Genomic DNA, 23217 nt, shown 5'->3' with positions numbered 1-23217 from the left:
CCTAGTGTATCTCCAAGGATGCACCTGGCAAGATATAAGAAACATGCGGTCCATCCTAACCTTCGTAATTTGAGAAATATGGAAGCATCGAAACATTGTGGTGTTTGATGGAGTAAACCCCTCGGGTCATGACAGTGCTCTCCAACATCAAACAAGAGGGGAATACTTGGATGTGTGCAGGACTCCTTCAGGGCGATCAGTGTGCTTTCTTTTTGGATATGTTGAGTGGGTGGTTAGCCATGTAATATAGCCTATCTCTATTGCTTAGTGTGGACATGGCAAAGACACGTGTATAATCCAGCGACACGTGGTTGTAAATGTACTTGCCTTTCTAGCTTCTTCTCACTTTAATAGATGTAAAAAAATCAAATTGTTGTAACTTCCCGCAAAATGACCTTTTATGCAACTCGCTGAAGTATTTTACAGAATAGTTGCATATTTGAATTTTGTCCTGTTATTGCACGTTACTATCCTGTTGTTGCACAAAATGTGGCGATGTCAAAACGTTTTGTTCAATTTCTCGAAATATTGTTAAAGACCGATCGCCAAATCAAGACCGTTCGTTCAATCTAATCTCGCGGCCGCCCCGTTCTCTCCTGGCGGCGATGGCGAAACCTCCTCCATCCGCGGCGGCGTCGGCCGCCGGCGGCCGCGGCCCTGCCCACCACCGGACCCGCCTCCTCCTCCTGCTCCTCGTAGCCGTGGCTGCCTCCGCCTTCACCGCTGGTTATGTCCTCCGCGGCGGCCCTGTCGGCCCATGCGATACCCGAGGGGATCCTGTAGACGTCGTTGCCGCCCGAGCTGGCGGTGCTGCCTCGAGCCCCCTCGGGTTCATGAAGTCCAAGCTCGTGCTGCTTGTCTCCCACGAACTCTCCCTCTCCGGTAACTAATCGCGGTGTGCTTCACTTTTCCCTTCCGTGTTAGTTTGAGCAAATGCTGTACCATGATACCATCGCGAGATTTGTACATGAATTAAAGTTCACTGCGGTGCCCCAGCGATTCGGGATAATAGGAATTGTGTATATTTCCAGGTAATAAGCAGAGAAACGAAGATAGGTTAGTGAAATTTTTACTTGGAATGTTCAAGGCTAACTCAAGATCCCTGAAAACAAATGTTGCTGAATATTTCACTCTGGTCTAGTTGCTCATAAGTTTGAAGAGTGGAGCCTTCGAGTCTTTATGAGATTTGCCGCATTTCATCGGCAGGGATCTCTAAATTGTTGTGCTATTGCCATTATTTTGTTTATAAACCAGTGTTATTGGAGATACTTCTGTTTTGTGCAGGTGGACCGTTATTACTGATGGAGTTGGCGTTTCTTCTTCGGCAGGTTGGTTGCCAAGTGGTATGGATAACAAACCAGCGACCCGAAGGAACAAACGATGTTTCATATAGCTTGGAGCATAAGATGTTGAACCATGGAGTGCAGGTATGGTCCGGCTCCCACACTTGTTTTTGCAAATCACACCTTACCGTCACAAACTCCGGATGTTTTGTACATTCTACGATGTCCAGGTCTCCAGGAAGCAATATCACAATGTATTGTAAAATATATAAATGTGTAAAATATGAACATAAATCTTGTGATGAGTTTACATGTATTACTTTTATGTGACCAAGAAATGTTTGAAAAAATATCACTGGTTAAAGATGAAAGGTTTGTATGTGCCTGTTCCACTGTCGCAATTTTTACATGGATATAGCCTTTTTTTAGCAAAGCTCGTCTTGCCTGTCATCTCTGTCACGTCTATGTTTCACATGATCAAAAGTTCATGTTTCATCTTGTTTGGCATGATAGTAGTGAATTTCTATATCAAAGTGTCGTGGAAAAAAATTATAGTTGAAGCACCATACCTGAGGTTGTAGAAAAAAGCATATCCAAAATATGAAAGTGATGAAGTTCATGTTTCATCTTATTCGGCGTGATTGTACTAAACTGCTATTTCGAAGTGTCATGGAATAAGTCATGGTTGAAGACAATAAAGCATGTCCAAATTAAGAACTTAATCTACTCTAATGCAATATTTTACTTATGCTAGGGAACTAATTTATAATTTTAGAGGAAGTCACATTGACTTACATGGTCGCTTCACAGGTTTTACCTGCTAGGGGACAGGAGGCAGTTGAGACTGCTCTTAAGGCTGACCTGGTTATCTTGAACACCGCTGTTGCTGGCAAGTGGCTTGATGCTGTTCTAAAAGATAATGTTCCTCAAGTCCTTCCGAAGATTTTGTGGTGGATCCATGAAATGCGAGGACATTACTTTAAGCTTGAGTATGTGAAACATCTTCCTTTGGTTGCTGGAGCCATGATCGATTCTCACATAACAGTTGAATATTGGAAGACCAGGACTCATGACCGTCTAAAGTATGTGCAGCTTCCTTCTGTGTACATTACATTATGAGTACCATGCTACCATTTGTGCTGTTGGACTCTTGCGCTTGATGTGAATTACTAGTCCAGTGGATATTTCTCTCTCTGGCCCTTGTGTATGTGGTGACTTAGTTCCAAATTTTACTAGCTAAAATGTTTTTCTTGTGCTATATGCCTATGTATGAGCTTTTACTCCACAAAGGCAATGATCATTTTGTTTGTTGCATGCTTTCAGCTTCTTTATTCCTACTTCGTACTATATACTTCTAATGTTCTTGTGCATAAAGTATACAGATGCCACAAACTTTTGCTGTTCACCTCGGGAATAGTAAAGAGTTAACAGAAGTTGCCGAAGATAATGTCGCAAGAAGAGTCTTACGTGAACATATACGCGAGTCCCTTGGAGTTAAGAGTGAAGATCTCCTATTTGCTATGATAAACAGTATGTTTTGTTTGCCAAAGTCATACTTCCAAACTATATATTTGTTGGACCAATCATTCTCTCCGATTTATGCTCTTATATGTTATTGTCCTTGATAAATATCTTGTAATCCAGGTGTTTCACGGGGAAAAGGACAAGACTTATTTCTTCAAGCATTTCATCAGAGCCTGCAACTCATCCAACATCAGAAGTTAAAAGCGCCTAAAGTGCATGCTGTAGTTGTCGGAAGTGATATGAGTGCTCAGACGAAGTATGAGACACAGTTACGTGATTTTGTGGCGAAGAATGGGATCCATGACAGTGTTCACTTTATAAACAAGACGTTGGCAGTGGCACCTTATTTGGCTGCAATTGATGTGCTTGTCCAGAACTCTCAGGTGAGTCATAGTATGGATATATTTTTCTCTTGTGTCCCCATTTCAATGGTATGCTACGATGGAACTGTATGCACTATGTATGTTTACATCGTTGTTTGCATTTTTCCCACTTGGGCAGAGCATTGAAATGCCTCTCATAAGCATTTATTTTAATCTGGGAACAACAGCACTCTTATAGGTTGACTCCATCCATGCTAATTTTTTAGGGTCCAGGGGATCAGTCAATGAGATTCTTTAGTCTAGTCCGTCCACATTATTTGTGTGGACAATATTTCTGCAACCTATGTTTATTCTCGGAGCATGCTTATGTTGCTTAACCAGTTTTTACATATAGAAGTTTCATTACCCAGGGTCCACGCATGCAAAGAAATGCTATTGGACATTCCTTATGTGAGAGTATCATTTAAACAAACATCTCCTTTATTCGTTCTTTAAAGTTGTTCTGTAATAGCCTTTCTTGTAGGCGTAGCTTACCATGTATCAGTGTTAGTAGTCAAACCTATCAGTAATGTTGACCCATGTTGGTTATTAGTTTATTACTTATTATGCTGCTAAGAATGTGTACGTGGTTTTGCGAGTTTCACTCTCTACCTATCAATGAAATTGTACACAATCTTGTGTATTTGTGAAAATAATAATTAAACGGTCGTCACTTCCAGGGCACTAGTACTTAGGTTACGTAGAGAAAACATTACATTCAATGTGGCTATAGCTAAGAAAGATTTGTTCATGAGTGATAAAGCTTTTCCACACTTGAGTGCTAACATTTTCCATGATAGGTTCTGTTAATCCAATTGATTATTTTGTAGACTGATTTTCACTAGAGCTCACTCTGCTTGTCGAAACATACCATTTATTCTAGAATACTCCCTCTGTCCTCAAATAGATGGCGTATAAGTTCTGTCAAAAAGTGATTCTCTCTAAGTTTGACCAAATATATAGAAGAAAATATCAACAACTATATTGAATAAATAGATTATGAAAATAGATCTAATGATGGATATGTTTGATATTGATTTGGAATTTTTTTATCTTCATATTTTTCTATATATACATGGTCAGAACTTAGGAAGCATTGACTTTTTGACTGAAATTATATGCCATCTATTTAGGGACGGAGGTAGTAATACATTTCTACAACTCTAACCAGAAACTGACACACGCCACCTCATATCAGAGTGCATCATTTTTCAGCATGCTGGGTACAATGAGGATTGCTAACTGTAGTTTGTTTGTTTGTTTGTTTGCTTCTCTACTTTAACCACTTTGTTTAGTTACTTTAGGGTATATCAGCGGGACAGGGCAAAAGTCTGTTGATTTTGTCTGATTTCTTTCTAATGTTGTATAAACTTGTTACTTCGGGGTATATCAGATCTATACAGCTAGTATGAAAAAGGTTATTCATAAGACATGTATCTGCTAAACACAATCAGTAATATGTTCTTTCTGCACAGGCCCGTGGAGAATGTTTTGGAAGGATAACGATAGAAGCAATGGCGTTCAAGTTGCCAGTGCTGGTAATATTCTCCTCTCTACTACTCCCTCTGTTCACAAATACTCCCTCGGTCCCGATTTAGTTGTCTTAGATTTGTCTAGATACGGATGCATGTGCACATGTGAGTTATGCCATCAGTCTATCCGCCAGGCAATCAACCTTTACTGCAATGGCTGGAACATGGGCCAGTATTTCTCTGAATCTAGAGTTATTGTTGACAGTCATGAGGCTGGGTTTACTGTGGGAAATTCAAGTTCCTACACCTCTTGGGTCCCCTCCATCTACTGTTTCTTAGCCTGCATTTTCTGTAGAGTGCTTGATGCTTCCATAAGCCAATTCATTGACTTAGTTTTAATGGCACTGCAATATCAGGGCACGGCTGCCGGAGGGACCACCGAAATCGTCTTGGATGGTTCAACTGGCCTTCTGCACCCTGCTGGAAAGGAGGGCGTCACGCCTCTCGCCAAGAACATGGTAAGGCTTGCGAGCCATGTTGAGCAGAGGGTCTCCATGGGAAACAAGGGCTATGCCAGGGTGAAGGAGAGGTTCATGGAGCACCACATGGCCGAACGCATTGCTGTGGTGCTGAAGGAAGTTCTACACAAGTCTCAGCAGCATCCTCATTCCTGAGTTTCCTCTCATGGTGTCCTAGAGCATCGTCGGTTTCTGGCGCTAACATGTACTAGATCCAAATTTTTAACAAGTTACTGATGTTTCGGTTCACGGGTCTGTTGAAGATTTCAGCTGAATTCTGAGGAAGGTTGTATAGGAGCAACCCAAGCACCTAGACAGCAACGCAGACCTAAAATGGTGTGCTTAAACGTGTTCCTCCGGGCATGTATGGCAGAGGAAGCGACAAGACGTAGATCGAAAGAGGTACTGCAGCAGAAGCAGAAATTAGAAGGTTAGTGATGAATAGGACCGGGCAAACAGAAGAATCATGCCCAATTGTGTATTTGTACGCATGTGCCAAGGGCCAGGCCCCCCAGGTGCTGCTTATTACTAGTATGAAATGATTTGCACGCCAAACTAAATGTTTCAATCTTCAAACAGCTTTGTCCTGGCATTTTTAACTCTTGACCGGCTCCTAAAACCTGTGGCTCATAGTCATATGTATGAACCATCATGGTGCTTGGTAAACTATTCAGAGGGACTGCTTCGTTACTGAACCTGCTAGTGTTGCTGTTAGCGAAGCAACCAGTGCTGTTTGAAAAGTTGAAGGCCGTGTTCATAGTTATGAAGAGCAGTGGTAGCGAAGGGGCTCCAGCTTCATCATGGTGTCCCCTCTATATATTGGTGTTTCGGTTCACGGGTAGTATGTTGCTATTTTGTGTCTCTTGTTTGTCAGCCTTGAATCATTGATGAGCCGAATAACTACTTCCTTTGTCTCATAATATAAGAACGTTTTTGACACTACACTAATGTCAAAAACGTTCTTATATTATGGGACGAAGGGAGTAGAAGATGTAAGCATAGAAGATATGAGTTTTTCTACTGCCAGTCAATCAGCGAAACAGCTCATGCTTGTGACATTAACAGTTCATGCACATTAATAAAATGAAAATGACCAGAATACATGCATCTCATGCTTGGGACATCATCCTTTACCCACCACACGATTAATGCGCTAGATAGTAGTACTACTACATAACGTGCATTTTCAACAATAATTGCGGCGAGACACCACTTGTGGCATCACATAGATTCCTTGCCGGCGGCTTTGGACGCCAGCCTCTTCTTCCCAATCTTGTGCCTGACCATCCTGAGGATCCTCAAGAACCAGTAGGCGCTCACCAGCAGCAAGCTCGTCGCCATCGCCTTCAGATAATTGAATTAGTAAATGGAAATAAGTACATATGCATCAAGAAATGGAAATGGTTGGGCCGGATTGGAAGGTTGTACGACGTACGTACGTACCTTGATGAGGATGGGGTTGTCAGCCGTGACAGTGCGGTAGGTGACGTACGTCCCGCAAACCATCCGTGCCACCGAGAAGGTCACCGCGAACAGGATCTACGTACCCATGCATGGGCCAGAAAGCAGTACGTAATTACTTCACCGCCAGAGAGAGAGGGGCAGAGGGAGGGGGAACAGGATCATGAGGTGCTACTGTATATCTATACGTACGTCGACGAGGAGGTTGAGGTCCGTGTCCTTGACGCCGAGCTCCTTGAGCATCTCCCTGAGGTGCAGCAGCGGGCTGGATATCTCCGTGACGAGCAGGCACGCCACCAGCTCCGTCCCACACTGCACGCCACGTACGCCGCCCAAGATTAACCGCTCCGTTCATCAGATTAGCCACCCACGGACATACACCGAACACAGGGCTAGACGATAGAGAAGAAGAAGAAGAAATACTCAAGTTAAGGTGGTACCCTCTGGTAGGCGAGGCCGGCGGCGAGGCCGACGATGCTGATGAGGTGGTGCAAGGCGTTGTCCAGCCGCGCGTCGCCGCTCAGGTGGCAGCACGCCCCGTCGTAGATCATGTAGGACAGCGTCACCGCCAGCGCCCTCATCTGACAATCGGCACATGCAGTTATTAATCGATTAAGCACTAATCACTGGGATTCTATTTCTCATTCACGGGGAGCAGAAATGAAAATTTTACTCGAGTGTTCTGTTCGCTGGACGGAGTACGTGGTATGTATACGGTCGTGGTTGTAATTGTACCGCATGTGCATGGGCTAGCTAGCTGTAATGCGTAGCATAGTACTTGCTTCTAGAACCCTCTTATCTCACGAGCGTTCGCTGCGAGAATGTGACATTTACGAACATTTTGATGACAGTTTTAGTTATTTAAGGTTGACACGTTCTTCACAACAACACGAAGGAATTTTTGAGGAAACACGAGCATAAACTTTCATAGTTTCATCTCGCGTTGCAACTAAATTTGTTTGCCATCCCTTTTCCAGCAAAGGTCAGCCGGATAGCATTTCCTTTTTTTATATTTGTCTGCACGTACTTCATGACTATGACTACACGTTCAAATTTCAGTGGATAGAGTAATTAAGTCTGACATATACATGGCATTTACTCTGTGAATTAACTTCTGCATGCAGATGCAGTGCACGGTCCTGACCTTGTCCTTGTGTCTTTGGATTTCAGAGATTCGGAGAGTAACCTTCTATACGTGTGGACGGAGTAAAACTCAGGACCTAATCAAGCGTCTAGTACACGCAACGTAAAAACTAAAAAAGATAGTACTATAATGCACAATGTAATGTAAACTGAAACGAATGGAGGACATGCGCTAGAAGTAGGCGCAATGAGTGATACAGATTTCACCAAATGGTGGGCCTAATATTTAGATATACTCCTTATATGAGTACTAAATGGTTTATATATTTGTTTTTCTTTCATGATATGGTTCAAAGGATTTTTTTTTTCATGATAGGGTGTCCGAAGGATGCCAGGGCATCACCGACACCGTTTCCTATAATTCTCGCAAACATCCAGACCGACGTGCCCTATATTCCTGCAAATGACCGACTCCTATATTCGTGTCCATGGATGGATAGATAATCCGATTTAGGATATGGTTGGAGATGCCCTAAGACCTAAATCTGATCTAAAAAATTCATGACGACATAACTTTGTCCCAGAACATAAATGCAGACCATAACCTTATGTAATATATCACTTTCAAATGAAAAAGTTTTTAGGTTAATGAAATCAGAGAGAGTGAGCGGGCCCTATTTTTAAGTACTTCCTTCATTTTATAATATAAAAACATTTTTGACACACGGTGTCAAACACATTTTTATATTATGAGACGAATTGCCCCATAAAGTCGAATGTGGTTGCACATGAACTAGGTAGGATTGCTAGAAGTTCCCTTTGTAATGAAAGGTTATATAATGCGTCAACGGTTTGTGCCTTTGAATTTAAATCTATACACCACACAGACATCACTAATCCGTCAACATTCTCAGCCCGACCAACATTTTTTTGACTAAGCGGCGTATTGAGCTTAACAAATCATATATATACTCGGACAGTCGGACGAGTGGGAGGACGGCGCTAACTACCAGCAACAGAATTAGTTAAGCAGGCAGCGAATAATGCGCGTGGCGTGCGTACCTGGCTTGGCGAGGAGGGTGAGGCGACGGGGGAGACGGGGGAGGCCCAGTCCTGCACGGAGAGGCAGCCGAGGGCGACGCCGGCGACGGCGTGCATGGTGGAGACCGCGCGGTTGCAGAAGTCGTAGGAGCGCTTGGGGAGCAGCGCCCGCAGCAGCAGGAACGCCGTCGACCACAACACCACCCCGGACGCCACCAGGCTCGCCACGCCGCCGTAGTCCTCCATATGGCGCTGGCGACTAGTCTAACGGAGATGGCGGCAGGCGGCGTACTCCTACTAGCGCGCGCAAAGCAAGGGGATCCGGGGTAGTATAAACTAGAGAAGTATGGCCGCCGGCCGAGTAGGCAGTCTGCGAAGGAAGATGTAGTGCGGCTAGCTGTAGGAGGGTGGGAGGCAGGGGGGAAGAGAGGGCGCAGCCTGCACGAGGTTGGCCATGTGCAGCAGTATAGGCGGAGTATTGGTGTGCCGCCTCATTATTAACCATCATGGAGGTTTCAAGGAGGATGGTTGGGAAATTAATGCGGGATCCGTCCAGTTCCAGGCCGCAGTGACTTGGTCCTTTCTGAAAACAGTAGGAGTAGGACTACTAATAATTTCTAAAAGTAATTACTAATAGTACGGAGGTCCTAAAAAACGTAGTACCGAGGTCCTTTTCGAAAAAGCAGGAGCAATTACCAACATCGTAGTACCAGACTTGTCTGCCTTTGGACGCTTGCTGCCCTAGAAAGAATCTTGCAAAATCTCACGCGGGTCGGCTGATTAATAAAGCTTCAGATAGGATAACACCGATAATGGGAGGTTTTTTTTTCAAGATCTATTCATCAATCATGACAGTACAGAGAACACTAGAGATAATAAAAATTACAGCCAGATCTATAAACCATCCTCCTTTATCGGAGCCGGACAAACCTTATTATTATAGACAGTCAGAAAGTCATTGTGTTAAGGCTCCAAAGGACCAACACATCAGAGCAGCAACCATCAACGTTGAAAAGAGTAGTACTACACCCGTCCTGATTTATTAGTTCCTTTTGTATTCTATATGCTAATGTTTGATCTTAAAGTTAAGTAACAAAATATTAATAATGTCGCAAAAAATAATATAATTGAAAACTATGTTCAGATACGAATGCAACAATATAATTTTTCGTGACATACATTGATATTTTATTAGTTAAATCCATGGTCAGAATTTGGCACAAATTACAAAGGGAACTTATAAACCAGGATGGAGGTAGTAGATCGAAAAGATCAAACCTGTAACCACACGAACAAATAAACAAAAATTGAATCCAAATAGTGATAGAGGCGAAGGTGTCTCGATGTTTCGATGAGATAGCTATCGTTTTCTGTGTGAGTCGACTTTGACGATCCGACTACGAACGTGCGAGACGTCGTGCCTTAGCAATCGCTAAACCAACTTCCGAGGGTTATTGACCACGCCGAAGCACGATCAATCTGACCACGAAGGTCTATTTCCTGCGAGCAAACGAACCTGAGATTGTAATATGGATATTGCGAATATAAAAGAAAAGCTTTATTGATGAAAGTGGAGTTCTGTGACGTCCTTATCTGGTCGTTGAATATAAACGAAGTACGCGAGTTGTAGCTATAGTGAACTTTAATCTAAACAAAACCAAAAGTCTAAATAATGCCCTAAGGGCTATGTATATGGAGGAATATGGGGAAAATTCGTGACCCCTTGGAGGAGGGATCCGAGACCAACCCTAACTCTGCTTTACCACACATACGAACTCTAAAAATAGCCTATATACTCAAGTATTTTGAAATTACATGGGTCTGGCCCAATAATGAGGTGACGCGGCACCTATAATAGCCTTTGGACGAAATTTATGAAATAGCATCTTGTATATTTCTTCCGAGCCTTCATGCACTCATTATAGTGGTTTCAAAGTCCTGAAATCATCACTTGAAACTATGTTCTTATTCCCCTTGTCCATGCCATAATCTCCATGCTTGATCTTGCTCCAACGTTCATCCTTCTTTTTCAAGTTAGGCCCCTCATTTGTAAGCAAAAAAAATATGTACAATTTAGGCAGCATCATATTCTCATGAACATTAGATTATTTATCAAGAAACGAAAGTACCTGATAATTAATTGGCATGCATGAGCTCTAGTAATTGGTCCAGTATATGTAGCTGCATGAGTCGTGGGTGTAATTGTAGTATTGATGTCTTCATCAAATAGATCCATCGAAGATCAGCACCGAATTCCGCAAGATCCGACAGAGACACACATCCACACATCCTTCGATGACACTATTTGCATCATCAGGGTAGGAATAGAACGTAAGAGACATTATTCCTACCGAGGGACATCACTACCGTCACACAGCCCCTACTAAAACGTTGAGCCTAACAAAAAACAAGAACGTGTTCCTCCCGCCGGCATGGCGCCAAGATCCACTGCACCTCCACGGCTCAAAGACTATTGAAGGTGGGGCAGATTGGCGCCGGCGCCTGCGGAAGAAGGAATGAGACTTTTTTTTAATGAGGTGAAGTAATACAGAAAACGTTGACCACTGATAATGGGAGTTCGATTATGAATCGTGCAATCTGATCAAACTGAGTGAGTAAATTCGATTTTGCATCAGGTACACGTACGAGTGGTTGTGGCAAAGTTGAACCATACTAATTTCGTTTGGTGGCGACACCCCACCGTATTTAAGCATGAACATTGTCGTTTGTTGCTGCGTGTTGACGGCTGCCGTCGAGCGACGGGGACCTGGCACTAGCTGCCCTAGCTGCACCCGTGGAGGAGAAGACACTCCGGAAAGCGACTGATTCGTGAAGCAAAGTGTTTTCTTTTACATTCTCGTGAAGCTTCTATTAAATTGTCATAATATTTATATGAACGAAAGAAAGATCATCGGGCTGATCTAATTAAAATTGACGATCAGCCCCTAAAAATAAAGCATGCTTCATTAGGTTGCGAGTTTTAAAATTTAAGCTTTTAAATTCATGAACTATATTATAGAAAATATAAAAACCGATGAATGGTCAATGATCTCATGAATGATTGCTCGGTAGCTCGCAAAACTTCCTTGCTCTACAACATCAATCACCACCATGCAATCGCAAGCACCGAATCTGCTGAATATAGAGATCATCACAAAGGTCCATGACTTCTTTAATAGCAAGTGCTCCGAGTATAGTTGGGCCAGAAATGCTCTTGAAAAAAACTGTTGATGCTCCCAGAAAGGTTCTAACAAAGTGCTGGCATGGGGTATTTGGCGCGTCCCCTCTCCCTCGACAGGGCCACTCGGGCGTGTTGCGCGAGGCCTTCAACCCAGTATTTCTTATTTGAGCGAATGTCTATCCTAGGCCAAGTCTGATTTGGGCCTTGTTTGGATACTCTAACTCAGTTAAAGGTTAGAGTTAGATTCTAACCCTGAACTAACTCTAAATTAACTCTAACCAAAGAGGTGCTTGGATGGCAGAGTTAGATGGAGCACGGATACAGCGAGGCGCCTTCACGGGAAGTGCGAGAGGGAGGGAGGGAGATGACGAGAAGCTTCGAGGAAGTGGGGAGGGATTTGCTGCGGTGAGAGTGAGAGAAAAAGGTGTTTTTATAGTGGTCCCGAGAAGAACTAACCCAAATAAACACCTCTTGGGTGGGTTAGATTTTTTGGATGGGTTAGATGCATCTAACCCAGACTAACCCTCCTATTTGGATATTTTTGGGTTGGTTGAGTCCAAACTAACTCTAACCCATGGATCTAAACAGGGCCTTGGTTGACGATGGAATGATTGGCCAACTGAAACACTCTCAGCCCATCATCTGTCAGACCTCTAGATTTTGAGCACACACAACTACAAAGGGAAGGAAGCAAATCCTTTGCCTAGGCTATTGTAAAAGGGATGTCCTATGAAATCATTAATTAAGAGGTACACTTTGTTACTCTTGTAAAAGGTCACTCCCCACCTTTTCTGGTGTCGGCAAGTGACGCATTGCATGTGCGTTATTTGTCGCAACTGAAAGTTTTTTTTTCTTTTGCAAATCCGTTTTTTAATTGTTTTACCTCTTGAATTGTGCTTTCAAATCACGAATCGTTATCACCGTTGGATTTCTTGTGTCGAGATTTTTGAAACTAGATCCCATGTTAATAGATTACAATAAATATATTTTTCATAAAACCAAAAGAATAAACTAAAACCAAACTGAGAAAACAGGGAATGAAACCGAAAACCAAAAAAGATGAAAACAAAAAGGCCACAAACCACAAGAAAAAAAAGAAGCCTAAAAACCAGATACCGAAAGCACACTTGTGCTTTCTCAATTTTTTTTGGGTATGCACAGTTGTGTTTTCCCCTCTTCAGGATGCAGCAGAAGCACATGTTGTGTTTTGTTTGATTGTTTGTTTCATATGTTATGTTTTACTTTTTACTATTCTTTATATTTCTAAATACTCCTATTATAGATATATCTCAAAAATTACATGACATAATTTTTTTAAAACTTCTACCATGCACTAGAAAATTTCCATGAAGCATAATAATTTGTTCATGCAATTTTAAAGAATGTTCATACCATTGAATAAAATGTTCACATGTTTAAAAATATGTTCATGACATTTCTTTAGATGTTCATGAAAATGTCCAAAAAAAGTTCGTATATTGTAAACAGTATTCATACATTCAAAAATTTATTTATTGAAACTCAAAATTTCTCGCGCGTTTATAAATATGTTCATGAAATGTAAAAATTGTTCGCACAATTGTTTTAAAAACATCATAACACATAGAAAAAAAATGTAATGTCATTTGAAAAAATCTTCATAAACAGTTGAGAAAACTGTTTGTATATTAAAAAATGGTCATGGCAGTATGTTTAAATTTTTTCACTATGAATTAAACTATTTAATGTGCATTTTACAAATTTGGAACATGTATTCGAATAAATGTTAAGCGAGAATTTGGAAAATGTTGAACCTGTATAATTTTTTTTCGAGGTATATTCAAAATAAGTTGGCATGCATTTGAAAATAGAATAAATAAGTAAAAATATAAATAAATAAATGAAAGTAAAACATAAAAATGAGTAAAGAAAAACACAGCAAAAAAATGTATGAAACCTTTCGAAAACCAGGCGAAAGGTTTATAAAACAAATCCACACTGTAGCAAAGATGGTTCCTAAATCCGGCTGCAGACTCCTCGCACACATTTTGTTGGACTGGCCATTAGAATGATCGTTTGAGCCTAAGCCTTTGTTCTGTTTCACATTAGGTGATATCTAGCAGTTGCTCAAAAAGGTGATATATATCATTTACAGATCCTATCTATGTCAAGTAGTCGACCTTTCGCATCGAGCACTCACTCTGTAGCAATATATTCCTCTAGTTATTTTTCTTTTTTCTTTTACTAGGTTCCAATTGGTTTATTATTTTGGTATAGAGAAAACATGAATATTTAAATATTTTTAGAGTGATATCTTTTACAAAACATACGTACAAATTTATTTAAAAGTTGACAATTTTTTGGAATACTGAATATTTATTATAATTCATGAACATTTTTAATTGGTGATTTTTTTAATTTATTAGAACATATTTTGAATTTTAGAAAGTTTTTGAAAAGAAAAGAAAAAACCCTGCCAAAACTAGTAGAGAAAACAATAAAAAGAAAATAAAACACCTGACAATAACCTTCTAGAAGTTTCCTAATCCCGAGAAAGCCGGAGTTAGAACCTTTCCAAAAGTGGAATATTGTACACATCGGTAACTAGCTATATGAGTAGGTCTAGTTAGGGCCTGTACAATGGTTGATAAGATAGTCTTATCTTAAATCTTGCATATAATTTAGAGATGACCAAAAAAATACTTATAGTGGGTTATCTCTTAGCCTTATCTTTAATAACTAGTTATTCCTAAAAATATGGTGAGATATATTGTGATAAGAGATCATCTCTTGTTTTCTCTTAGATAAGAGAAGACGAGCCTTTTCTTATGAGTTATCTTTCCTCCACCTCATCATTTATCCTACATGGCACTTCTAAATTAGCACCATTATACATGTCCTTAGTTGCACACATCATTGTGTATGTGTGTTAGGATTTACTATTGTAACGGCATCTTCAATGACCGACCCGCAAACCCAACATCGCATTCATCCGTGAAATGAGGGAGACCAATCCATGGACATTGAAGTAGATGCTGGCCATCCAAAGCTATCTGCATACAATTCAAGTCATATTTTTTTAATAAACCAGACAAGTTACATGCAAGCCGGATGATTTTCATACAAACTGATGTAATTCATTACATTTTGGAAAATTTTCATTACAAAAGACCGGACTTAAGCTAGCGTACAACAACGCTCGTCGTCCAAGTCCTTGTCGTTCCCTTTCGGCGACCATGTCCTCCATCTGCCATCTCCATGAGCGGTGGGGATAAGACCAACGAAGTGAAGGTGTGGTTGCCGTCGAGGAACAGTAGAACATGGAAGACGGACCTGCCCACATGGGACTCGAGGCCCCGCCGCCTCCCATCATCCTCGTCGAAGTTTGCGCCATGTCCGTCGCCGGTGGACATGAGGTCGATGATGGACGTGGACGGGTCGACACTGCCTCCTGCCACATGTGCCCTTGAAAGATCGGTGACGGCGTGTAGGACACACATCTGACGACGTTCTTATCCTCGATCACCTATGCCGCATCCACGTCTGGCTGCACCGGCTCTGTGTTATAACCGGCTGCTTGAGCACGCACGGCCTCGTAGAGTGCCCACTGCTCGGCCATGAACTTAGGGTTCGCCGCGGCTCATTGCGGCCATGGCCATCACAACCACCTCGCACGTGCTCACAGTAGATTCCCCTGCGCCAGCAGGTACTGCTCCTCCGTTTGGGCGATGGTGAAGTGCGCCTTCACCAGCTCCATTGTCAAGTCGGCATGCACCGTCGCAGGTTCCAGTGCTGAGTCGTAGTCGAACTCCGTCTTCATCGTAGGGTCGTCGTAGGAGACCTTGGGGGAGCTGGCCGGCGACCCACCTGGCATGGTGGCCCTGCCAGGCGGTCGCAAGGGCGGCCACCTCGTGCTTCTGCTAGGTCGAGAGGCTCTCTCACAAAGCGTTCCCACTCGCGGTCATGGCGGATGTGGTGCATGGAAGAAAGATGGAGAGTAGGTGTGTTGTGAGCTTGGTGTGACCGCCTTTAAATAGAGAATTTCGATTAGGCAAAGTGTCAGGGTGCGTAAATGGGCGGGCGCTGGAGTTGGTTTCTGGGCTGGTGAGTGTACGAACATTTTTAAGTTCATGAACAGTTTGTAAATTTACAAATAATTTTTTAATGAACAAAATTAAATCCATGAAGAATTTTCAAATGCGTCAACTTTTTAAAATTTTGGTAATTCTTTGATAAATTTATGAACACCTTTTTTATTTTTATGAAAATATTTTCAATTTTGTGAATTTTCAAATTCCATTAAAACCCAAAGTCTCTTTTATTTGTAAGCAGTTTTTATTTTGAGAAACTTATTAGTAAGCCGCTAGTATCTTCTTTCAAGAGCAAGCGCGAGGAAAAAAAGAGCGAAGCAAGATGAGTGATGCTATTGGGCTTGGCCCATAGCACATTATTGGACCACCGCTGTGCATTTGCAATTCGACGCTTATGGCGCTGTTTTCGATGAAATCACTAATTAGGGAGCAATCTTTTCAAAGTTCACTCCTATATCCCTTTTTCATAGATCTGTTTATTCAAAACGTTTTTTTATCGTAATAACTTTATTCCTCAGATAATAGCAAGGTCATTTACATAGTTGTGAAGAATAAAATCAGGGACGAAAGTCTTCCAAAACTCAGAAGTACTATTGCTAAAACAATGCTTTGCTAATCCATCCGCTAGCATATTTGCCTCTCTGCTACAGAACTCATAGCTAATACGTGCAAACTCCATTGCCAAGAGGGAGCACTCTGCCACCACAGGAACATCCACTCCCATATAAGCATCCGGGTCAGATATAGCTTCCAAAGCGTTCAAAAAATCCGACTCAATGATGAGATTTGTGCATCCCAGATTCGCTGCCAAGTATAGTCCAGAACGGATGGCCATTAGCTCAGCTGATCCCGCGCTTGAGACATGAGGTAATGCTAATGTTGCCGCTCCCAGAAATTTGCCCTGATCGTCACGGGCGACAACTCCACAAGCTCCACTGAGGTTCTCCTCATGAAATGATGCATCAACATTCACCTTTATAACTCCCCTACTTGGCTTCTTCCACACTTGTTCATTCTTGCGGATGGGCTGGTTTGGAGTATTTACACGAACAAAATTGGTAGCAAGTACCCGAATTGAGATTGCTGATTGCTCTGGAGTTGGGACAGTCTCCCCCTTCGCAACTTGCCTCCTTTGCCACCATATAAACCACATGGCCATCAGGATGAGCTCGGTAGTGGGAATATCATGTGTAGTCATATGCAGGCGGATCATAATGTCCAAAGTGATAGACCCAGATCGGTCCTGCACAACTGCTCTATCGATCTCCTCAGTTAACCCTAGTGATGACCACAGTTGCGTTGCTCTATCACATGTGAACAGACAATGTTGAATGTCTTCCAAACCAACTTTGCATGTCGGGCACTGCGGGATCAAGGGTATGTTGAATGTCTTCAAAACGTTTTATCACTTGAACTATGCGTTCAAATCTCGAACTGTTTTCACCTTGAATTCCCCGTGTCGAGATATTCAAAACTAGATTCCATGCTGACAGGGTGGCGAACTTTAAAAAATTGAATGAAAAAACCGAACCAAAAGCACGTCTTTTTTTTCCTTTCCGAAAGAGGCATGACTGTACCTCTCGCGGAAGCAAATCTGTGCATCTACGAGAAGTAAATCCACGCCTCTCATGGAAGGAAAAAGAAAAGAAACACGTTTTTTCGTTTATGGGAGGCAAGGCCATGCCTCTCGCGGAACGAAAAAGAAAAAGAAAACAAGTTTTTTTTCGTTTTCGAGAGGCACGGCCGTGCCTCTCGCGAAAAAAGAAGATTTTTTTTTCATTTTCGAGAGGCACGCCCCGTGGATGCAAAACTATGCCTCTAGCGAAAGGAAAAAAACATATATATTTTTTACATTTCTGAGAGGCACGACCACGCTTCTCGCAGAAGCAAATCCGCGCCTCTTGTGGAAGCAAATCTTTGCCGCTCACGAAAGAAAAAAAAAGGAAAATATTTTTTTTTTTGTTTCTTAGGGGCACGACCATGCCTTTCGCGTAAACAAATCCGTGCATCTCGCGAAGCAGAAAAAAAACGCGTTTCCAACCCATTTGCGGAGCTGGACCCCCCGCTCCCCAGCTTTTTTCTTTTCCTTTTTTTGACTTTTTTATTACTATTTAAATAATTCTGGATTTAAAAAAGTTTCAAAATTATAAATTGTTGTGATTTAAAAAACTGTTAAAAAATCATAAAATGTTCATGGATTCAATTTTTTTCATGATTTAAAAAAATGTTCACATATTAAAAAATTGTTCATGAGGTTAAAAAAAGTTCATGAATTTTAACAAGCGATTTCATATTTAAACAATGTTCACAGTAGTGTAGGAAATATCCGTCAAAATAAAATTTGCACGTATTAAAAAATTATTTGTAAATTACAAAATGTTCATGATTATTTTTTTCTGAAAAATTCAAAAAATGTTTGAGAATGTATAAAATTTATACCGAAATTTCTAAGAATGTTCATTGATTCAAAAAATATTCCTTGACTCAAAATAATGTTCAAAATTTTAGAAAATGTTCGCTGATTCAAAAACTAATTCATGAATATGTTTTTTACAATGTTAAGAAATGTTCATAAATTTGGAAAATATGCAGGTTTCCATTAAAAATTACAATTTAGAAAAAAAATCACGAATTTAAAATTGTTCTGAAGTAAATAAGAACCGGGAAAAATCAAGGAAAAATTTTAAAATAAAGAAAAGGGAAAACGAAAAAAAGGAGAAAAAATGAAATGAAAAAGAAAACCGAAAACCAAAAACCGAAAACGAAAACGAGCCAATTTGGCCGGCCGAAATGTACGCAACTGGACGTAGGGGATGCGCGCGGCGCGCCAAATAGGATGCCCGGCCATTTTCGTCCTTGCTCGTAGAAAGCACATAGGGATTACTGAATGCTTCTTAAACGGTCCGACCCATATAGCGGGGGAACACAACAGTGTGGTTTTTCCGGTTTGAGGAACATCCTAGAAGCTTCCTTCACCTGTTTTTTCTCTTTCCCTGTTTTTCCTATTTACTCGGTTTTATAGAGATTGGAGAATTTTTCCTGTCGAAGCCACAGAGTCATTACTAAAGAGATCAGAGAATGGCCAAAGTCCTTTTCTACCTGTAGCATAGAGTTTAGGAGCTCTAGATGTTGACCGCCATGCTTGGTTAGGTCAACCGAGGGATCTTTTATCTTGGAATATCATGACGATTTAAATAAAGCTTTGCGAGTTTGCCTAAAAAAAGGCTAAACCCAACATATAGATTTGAAAATTCATTAGCAAATCTTCTTGTTTCATTGTTTAACCTGTTCACCCACTGGCACAAGGTCAAGGAAGGGCGGGGCCAAGACATGCGAGTTGGATTGAGCTCAACCCAACATTAGATGTTTATAAAGATCATTAGCAAATCATTACTATCTTTTACTGTTGATTGATGACACTGTTGCAGTGAAGATGAGCTCCAATATGCCTGCCTTGCCCTTGGTGCACCTATTTTGTCCTTGCCAATTGAGGAACTTTCTTTATCATACGATCCAACATGGACCAGGTTTCACTATCAGAATTTCTAATAACCGAACAACATAACAAAGCATCCCATCCCAGACTCCCAGTGCATATACAAACCAAAAAATAGAAGGGAGTTCGTTCTGGCGCCTATTGCTAGCAGATTACTGACAACAAAACTAGGAGTTCAAAAGGACTGTAATGGGACAACGCAAAACACCAGGAGCTACGCGCATCAACAGAGGGCACGTCATGCATGTATAAAAAATGCAGGTACAATCTACACATTCAAATTATACACCAAAACGGCATTAACAAGAATAATCCAATCTAACAACTGTGTAAGCAGCAAGAAGAGAAGCTTAAAATCCTCTACAACTACAAACAGTAAGGAGGCAAGCGGTAGTGCTCGGAAAGTATTTCTGCACAAGAGTTGAATTGCTACAGTGTGTATATATGCATCCTTTGTTCGGAAGATGCTTGCCTGTGGAACAATTGATATGCTACATGAACAATCCTTTTTTCTTAGCCAGAATCGGGCAAACACGGCGGGTTTTGTACATACAAACGATCGATGGATCTCATCCCGCCAGAAAGCAAGTAATTTGCTCAAGGTTGCAAGCAAGATGTGTATGTACATGGATGTATCACTTGGCATTGACCTTGGCCGCCGCCGCCGCCGGCCTCTTCTTCCCGAGCTTGTACCTGACCATCCTGAGTATCCTCAAGAACCAGTAGGCGCTCACCAGTTGCAAACCCGCAGCCATCGCCTGGCGAATCGGAAAATAACATCACAGAAAAGGAAATTAGTAAGCACTACATACGGAAAAAGTTGGCGTTTGAAATAGGTACGGTTTTCTTTTTTTGGCAAAAAAGAGAAAGGTGAAGTTGAGATTTGGGTTCGAGACCGATAAGGAGCGGAACGGCGGAATATTTGTTTGGTTCTTCTGGGCTTATATGGTTACAAAATACCTTGATAAGGATGGGGTAGTCTGTTGTCAAGGTCACGTAGGTGAGGTACGGTCCACCAACCATCCGTCCCACCGAAAAGGTCGCCGCAAACAGAATCTGCACGTACGCGGGGGAGAAGAGAGACATATAGTTAATTATAGCACTGTTCACAGCAGACGAGAGAGAGAGAGAGAGAGAGGGAGAAGAAGAGGTTGAGGTCTGTCTGTGTACATCGACGAGGAGGTTGAGGTCCGTGTCCTTGACGCCGAGCTCCTTGAGCATCTCCCTGAGGTGCAGCAGCGGGCTGGAGATCTCCGTGATGAACATGCAGGCCATCATCTCCGTGCCGCACCTCTGGTAGGCCAGGCCGGCGCCGATGCCGACGATGCTCACCAGGTGGTGCACGGTGTTGTCGAGCCGCACGTCGCCGTTGAGGTGGCAGCACGCCGCGTCGTAGATCATGTACGACAGCGTCACCGCCAGGGACTTCATCTGTTTATCGATGGACACACGTACGTACAGCGAGGAAAGAGGACGGAGTCAGTGCATGCGCGCGCGTGTATCACGGATCAGCGAGCGCAGCGGTGTGCGGTGGCGGTGGCGGTGGCGGTGCGTACCTGGCGCGGCGAGGAGGGGGCGTTGAGGGGGCAGACGGGGCACGACCACTCCTGGACGGAGAGGCAGGCCATGCAGACGGCGGCGACGGCGTGCATGGTGGAGACGGCGCGGTTGCAGAACTCGTAGGAGCGCTTCGGCATCAGCGCCCGCATCACCAGGAACGCCGTCGACCAGAAGGCCAGCCCGGTCACCACGTAGCTCAGCACGAAGTCCTCCATCGTTTCGATACGTCCCCACCCAGCGCGGCGGCGCGGAGACCTGACTTGGACGATTATATGATATAGAGGGACGATCGATTGGCGGAAGGAGGAAGAAACAACAATGGTGTCGAGCAATCGGCGACGGGAGTATATAGGGGCAGAGGGAGCGAGGAGGTCACGGAGGCAGCGTGAGTGACAGGTGCGGAGTCGGAGTAGAATACTGTTGCGATTGAGCTTTTTCGTTTAAGAGGAAGAGGTTTCAATGGGGGCGGTTGGGGACGGATACGGGTCTAACTCCAATCCGCTGGGCATATGTACCGTGTGAGAAATAATTTGATGCGCACTTAAAGCGCCGCCTGATTAATTCGTTCCTGACTCTGATGATGAGTGGCACTGTAGCACCCGTGCGGTTTGTGTTCTCCTTCTCCAAACGCAACCAGTTTTGACATGTTTCCTATGACACACCATTGTTGGAGGTGTCATCAGGATCTTATCCACGAGTATCTACAGCCGGACTACTCAAACATCCCCTGTTTATCTGGGCAGACGGTCCGGTCCATGACATGTCATAAAATCGCGGACAAAATCCTAGCCACTTCAGCCTCACATATATTCGTCCCTATTCATATCCCGGACAAAACCCTAGCCACTCCGCCCCTAAGCTCCGTTCCAACGATATCCGGCATTCTCTGACATGGCGGACAGCGGATTCGACTTAGAGATCTCCTGATCCGCCATCTGGGACCTCGACCCATGCAGGGAAGAGGAGGAGATGGCCAACCGCATGGCTCTCCACCGCTCCCGAGAGGAGTGCGCCTAACTGCGATTGGAGTCGACCCTACAGAAATCCATTGCGTCGGCAGAAATGACACTCAGATCGGCCGAGCCTAGTGGCTCCAAGCATGTAACCGTGGCCTCACCGGACGCAGTGACCACCGTCTGGCGCCCCAACTCCGGGGTCACGGTGCAACCCCTTCGGTGGCCCCTCATCCCTGCGGCGTCGGGATCCAAGTCAGAGGTAAACACCAGCACGCGTCAGGGGCCGTCCGCTATGGACGCACGACATGCCTTCCATGCAAGGCATAGGGTCCAGGAAGCCGTGGTAGCTCTCGAGGCCAAGGAAGCAAAGGCGGAGTCACACACGACCTTGGATGAGGAAGCCCTCCGTGGCTGCATCCTCAATAAGTAGCAAAGGAGGACGACGTGCACCCTCACCAAGGAGCAAAATTGGGCGGTCCCTGCCATAGCCGGACTGCCGTCCAAAGAGGAGAACGAGGAAGCTAGTGACGGGTCAGACAACTCCAGCTGTGAGAAGATCTAGCTCGATCCATTTTGCATCTTTGACCACTACTTTTGCAACAAAGACGACAAGAGCAACAACAAGGGCAAGGGTAGCTATTGATGAACTTTCTCAATAGCTTTAGTATGTAGAACATGCCAAATTTTGGTAGTCCGATGGCATGTACGATGTAGTAGAGCATGCCAGTTTTTGACGGAGTGATGACATGCATGATGAAGTAGTTGGACGCTATGTGTGGGATCGAGATTTATTACGTGAGTTAAGTTTACATTGCATGCAATTCTATGGATTTGAAGATTTGCTAATGAGGCACCTGGCTGTGGATGTGAACAGATGAGGGGTGACTCGTCAATAGCCGCTTACGCGCATGGGCGCGTCCGCGGATTCTTAGGGGACCAGATTAGGGCGGTTCAGGTGCAAATGCTCTAAGAAACTAAGGCCCTGTGTGAAACTTAAATTTATGCCCGAAAAGGTTTAAATGATTTTAATACCTACCCCCTTACCAGCTTTCTAGATAATTGCATCACTAAGAACATGTTTGAAACAATAAACGAAAAATGCATCCCTTGGTTATGGTTTATCTTTCCCTCTTGCATGCAATCGGTAGGGTACTCATCCCTTTAAAGCATCATCACTAAGCCCAGGTATCCACCTCCTCTTTGCCCGCAC

At 43.1% G+C, this 23217-nt stretch overlaps 3 protein-coding genes across 3 annotated transcripts; 1 reads left to right on the top strand and 2 right to left on the bottom strand.

Moving 5' to 3' along the window:
• Positions 1–548: 548 nt before the first annotated feature.
• Positions 549–5849, top strand: LOC123061019 (uncharacterized). The gene is made up of 7 exons (XM_044483909.1): positions 549–882; positions 1285–1427; positions 2094–2365; positions 2659–2813; positions 2928–3190; positions 4645–4707; positions 5058–5849. The coding sequence occupies exons 1-7, from the start codon at positions 606–608 to the stop codon at positions 5313–5315; spliced, it is 1431 nt and encodes a 476-aa protein (XP_044339844.1). The 5' UTR covers positions 549–605; the 3' UTR covers positions 5316–5849.
• A 363-nt stretch (positions 5850–6212) lies between these two features.
• LOC123061020 (TLC domain-containing protein 5) lies at positions 6213–9225 on the bottom strand. The gene is made up of 5 exons (XM_044483910.1): positions 8766–9225; positions 7061–7201; positions 6813–6932; positions 6603–6698; positions 6213–6503 (listed from the first exon to the last, which is right to left on the bottom strand). Exons 1-5 carry the CDS (start codon positions 8988–8990, stop codon positions 6381–6383), a joined length of 705 nt encoding a protein of 234 aa, XP_044339845.1. The 5' UTR covers positions 8991–9225; the 3' UTR covers positions 6213–6380.
• A 10657-nt stretch (positions 9226–19882) lies between these two features.
• LOC100873135 (TLC domain-containing protein 5) lies at positions 19883–21496 on the bottom strand. The gene is made up of 4 exons (XM_044481045.1): positions 21048–21496; positions 20662–20922; positions 20452–20547; positions 19883–20249 (listed from the first exon to the last, which is right to left on the bottom strand). Exons 1-4 carry the CDS (start codon positions 21264–21266, stop codon positions 20127–20129), a joined length of 699 nt encoding a protein of 232 aa, XP_044336980.1. The 5' UTR covers positions 21267–21496; the 3' UTR covers positions 19883–20126.
• Positions 21497–23217: the final 1721 nt, after the last annotated feature.

The sequence above is a fragment of the Triticum aestivum genome, chromosome 3A (genome assembly GCF_018294505.1).
Source record: "Triticum aestivum cultivar Chinese Spring chromosome 3A, IWGSC CS RefSeq v2.1, whole genome shotgun sequence".
Lineage (NCBI taxonomy): Eukaryota > Viridiplantae > Streptophyta > Magnoliopsida > Poales > Poaceae > Triticum > Triticum aestivum.
Note: the sequence above shows the minus strand (reverse complement) of the source record. Positions and strands in the feature narration are given on the sequence as shown.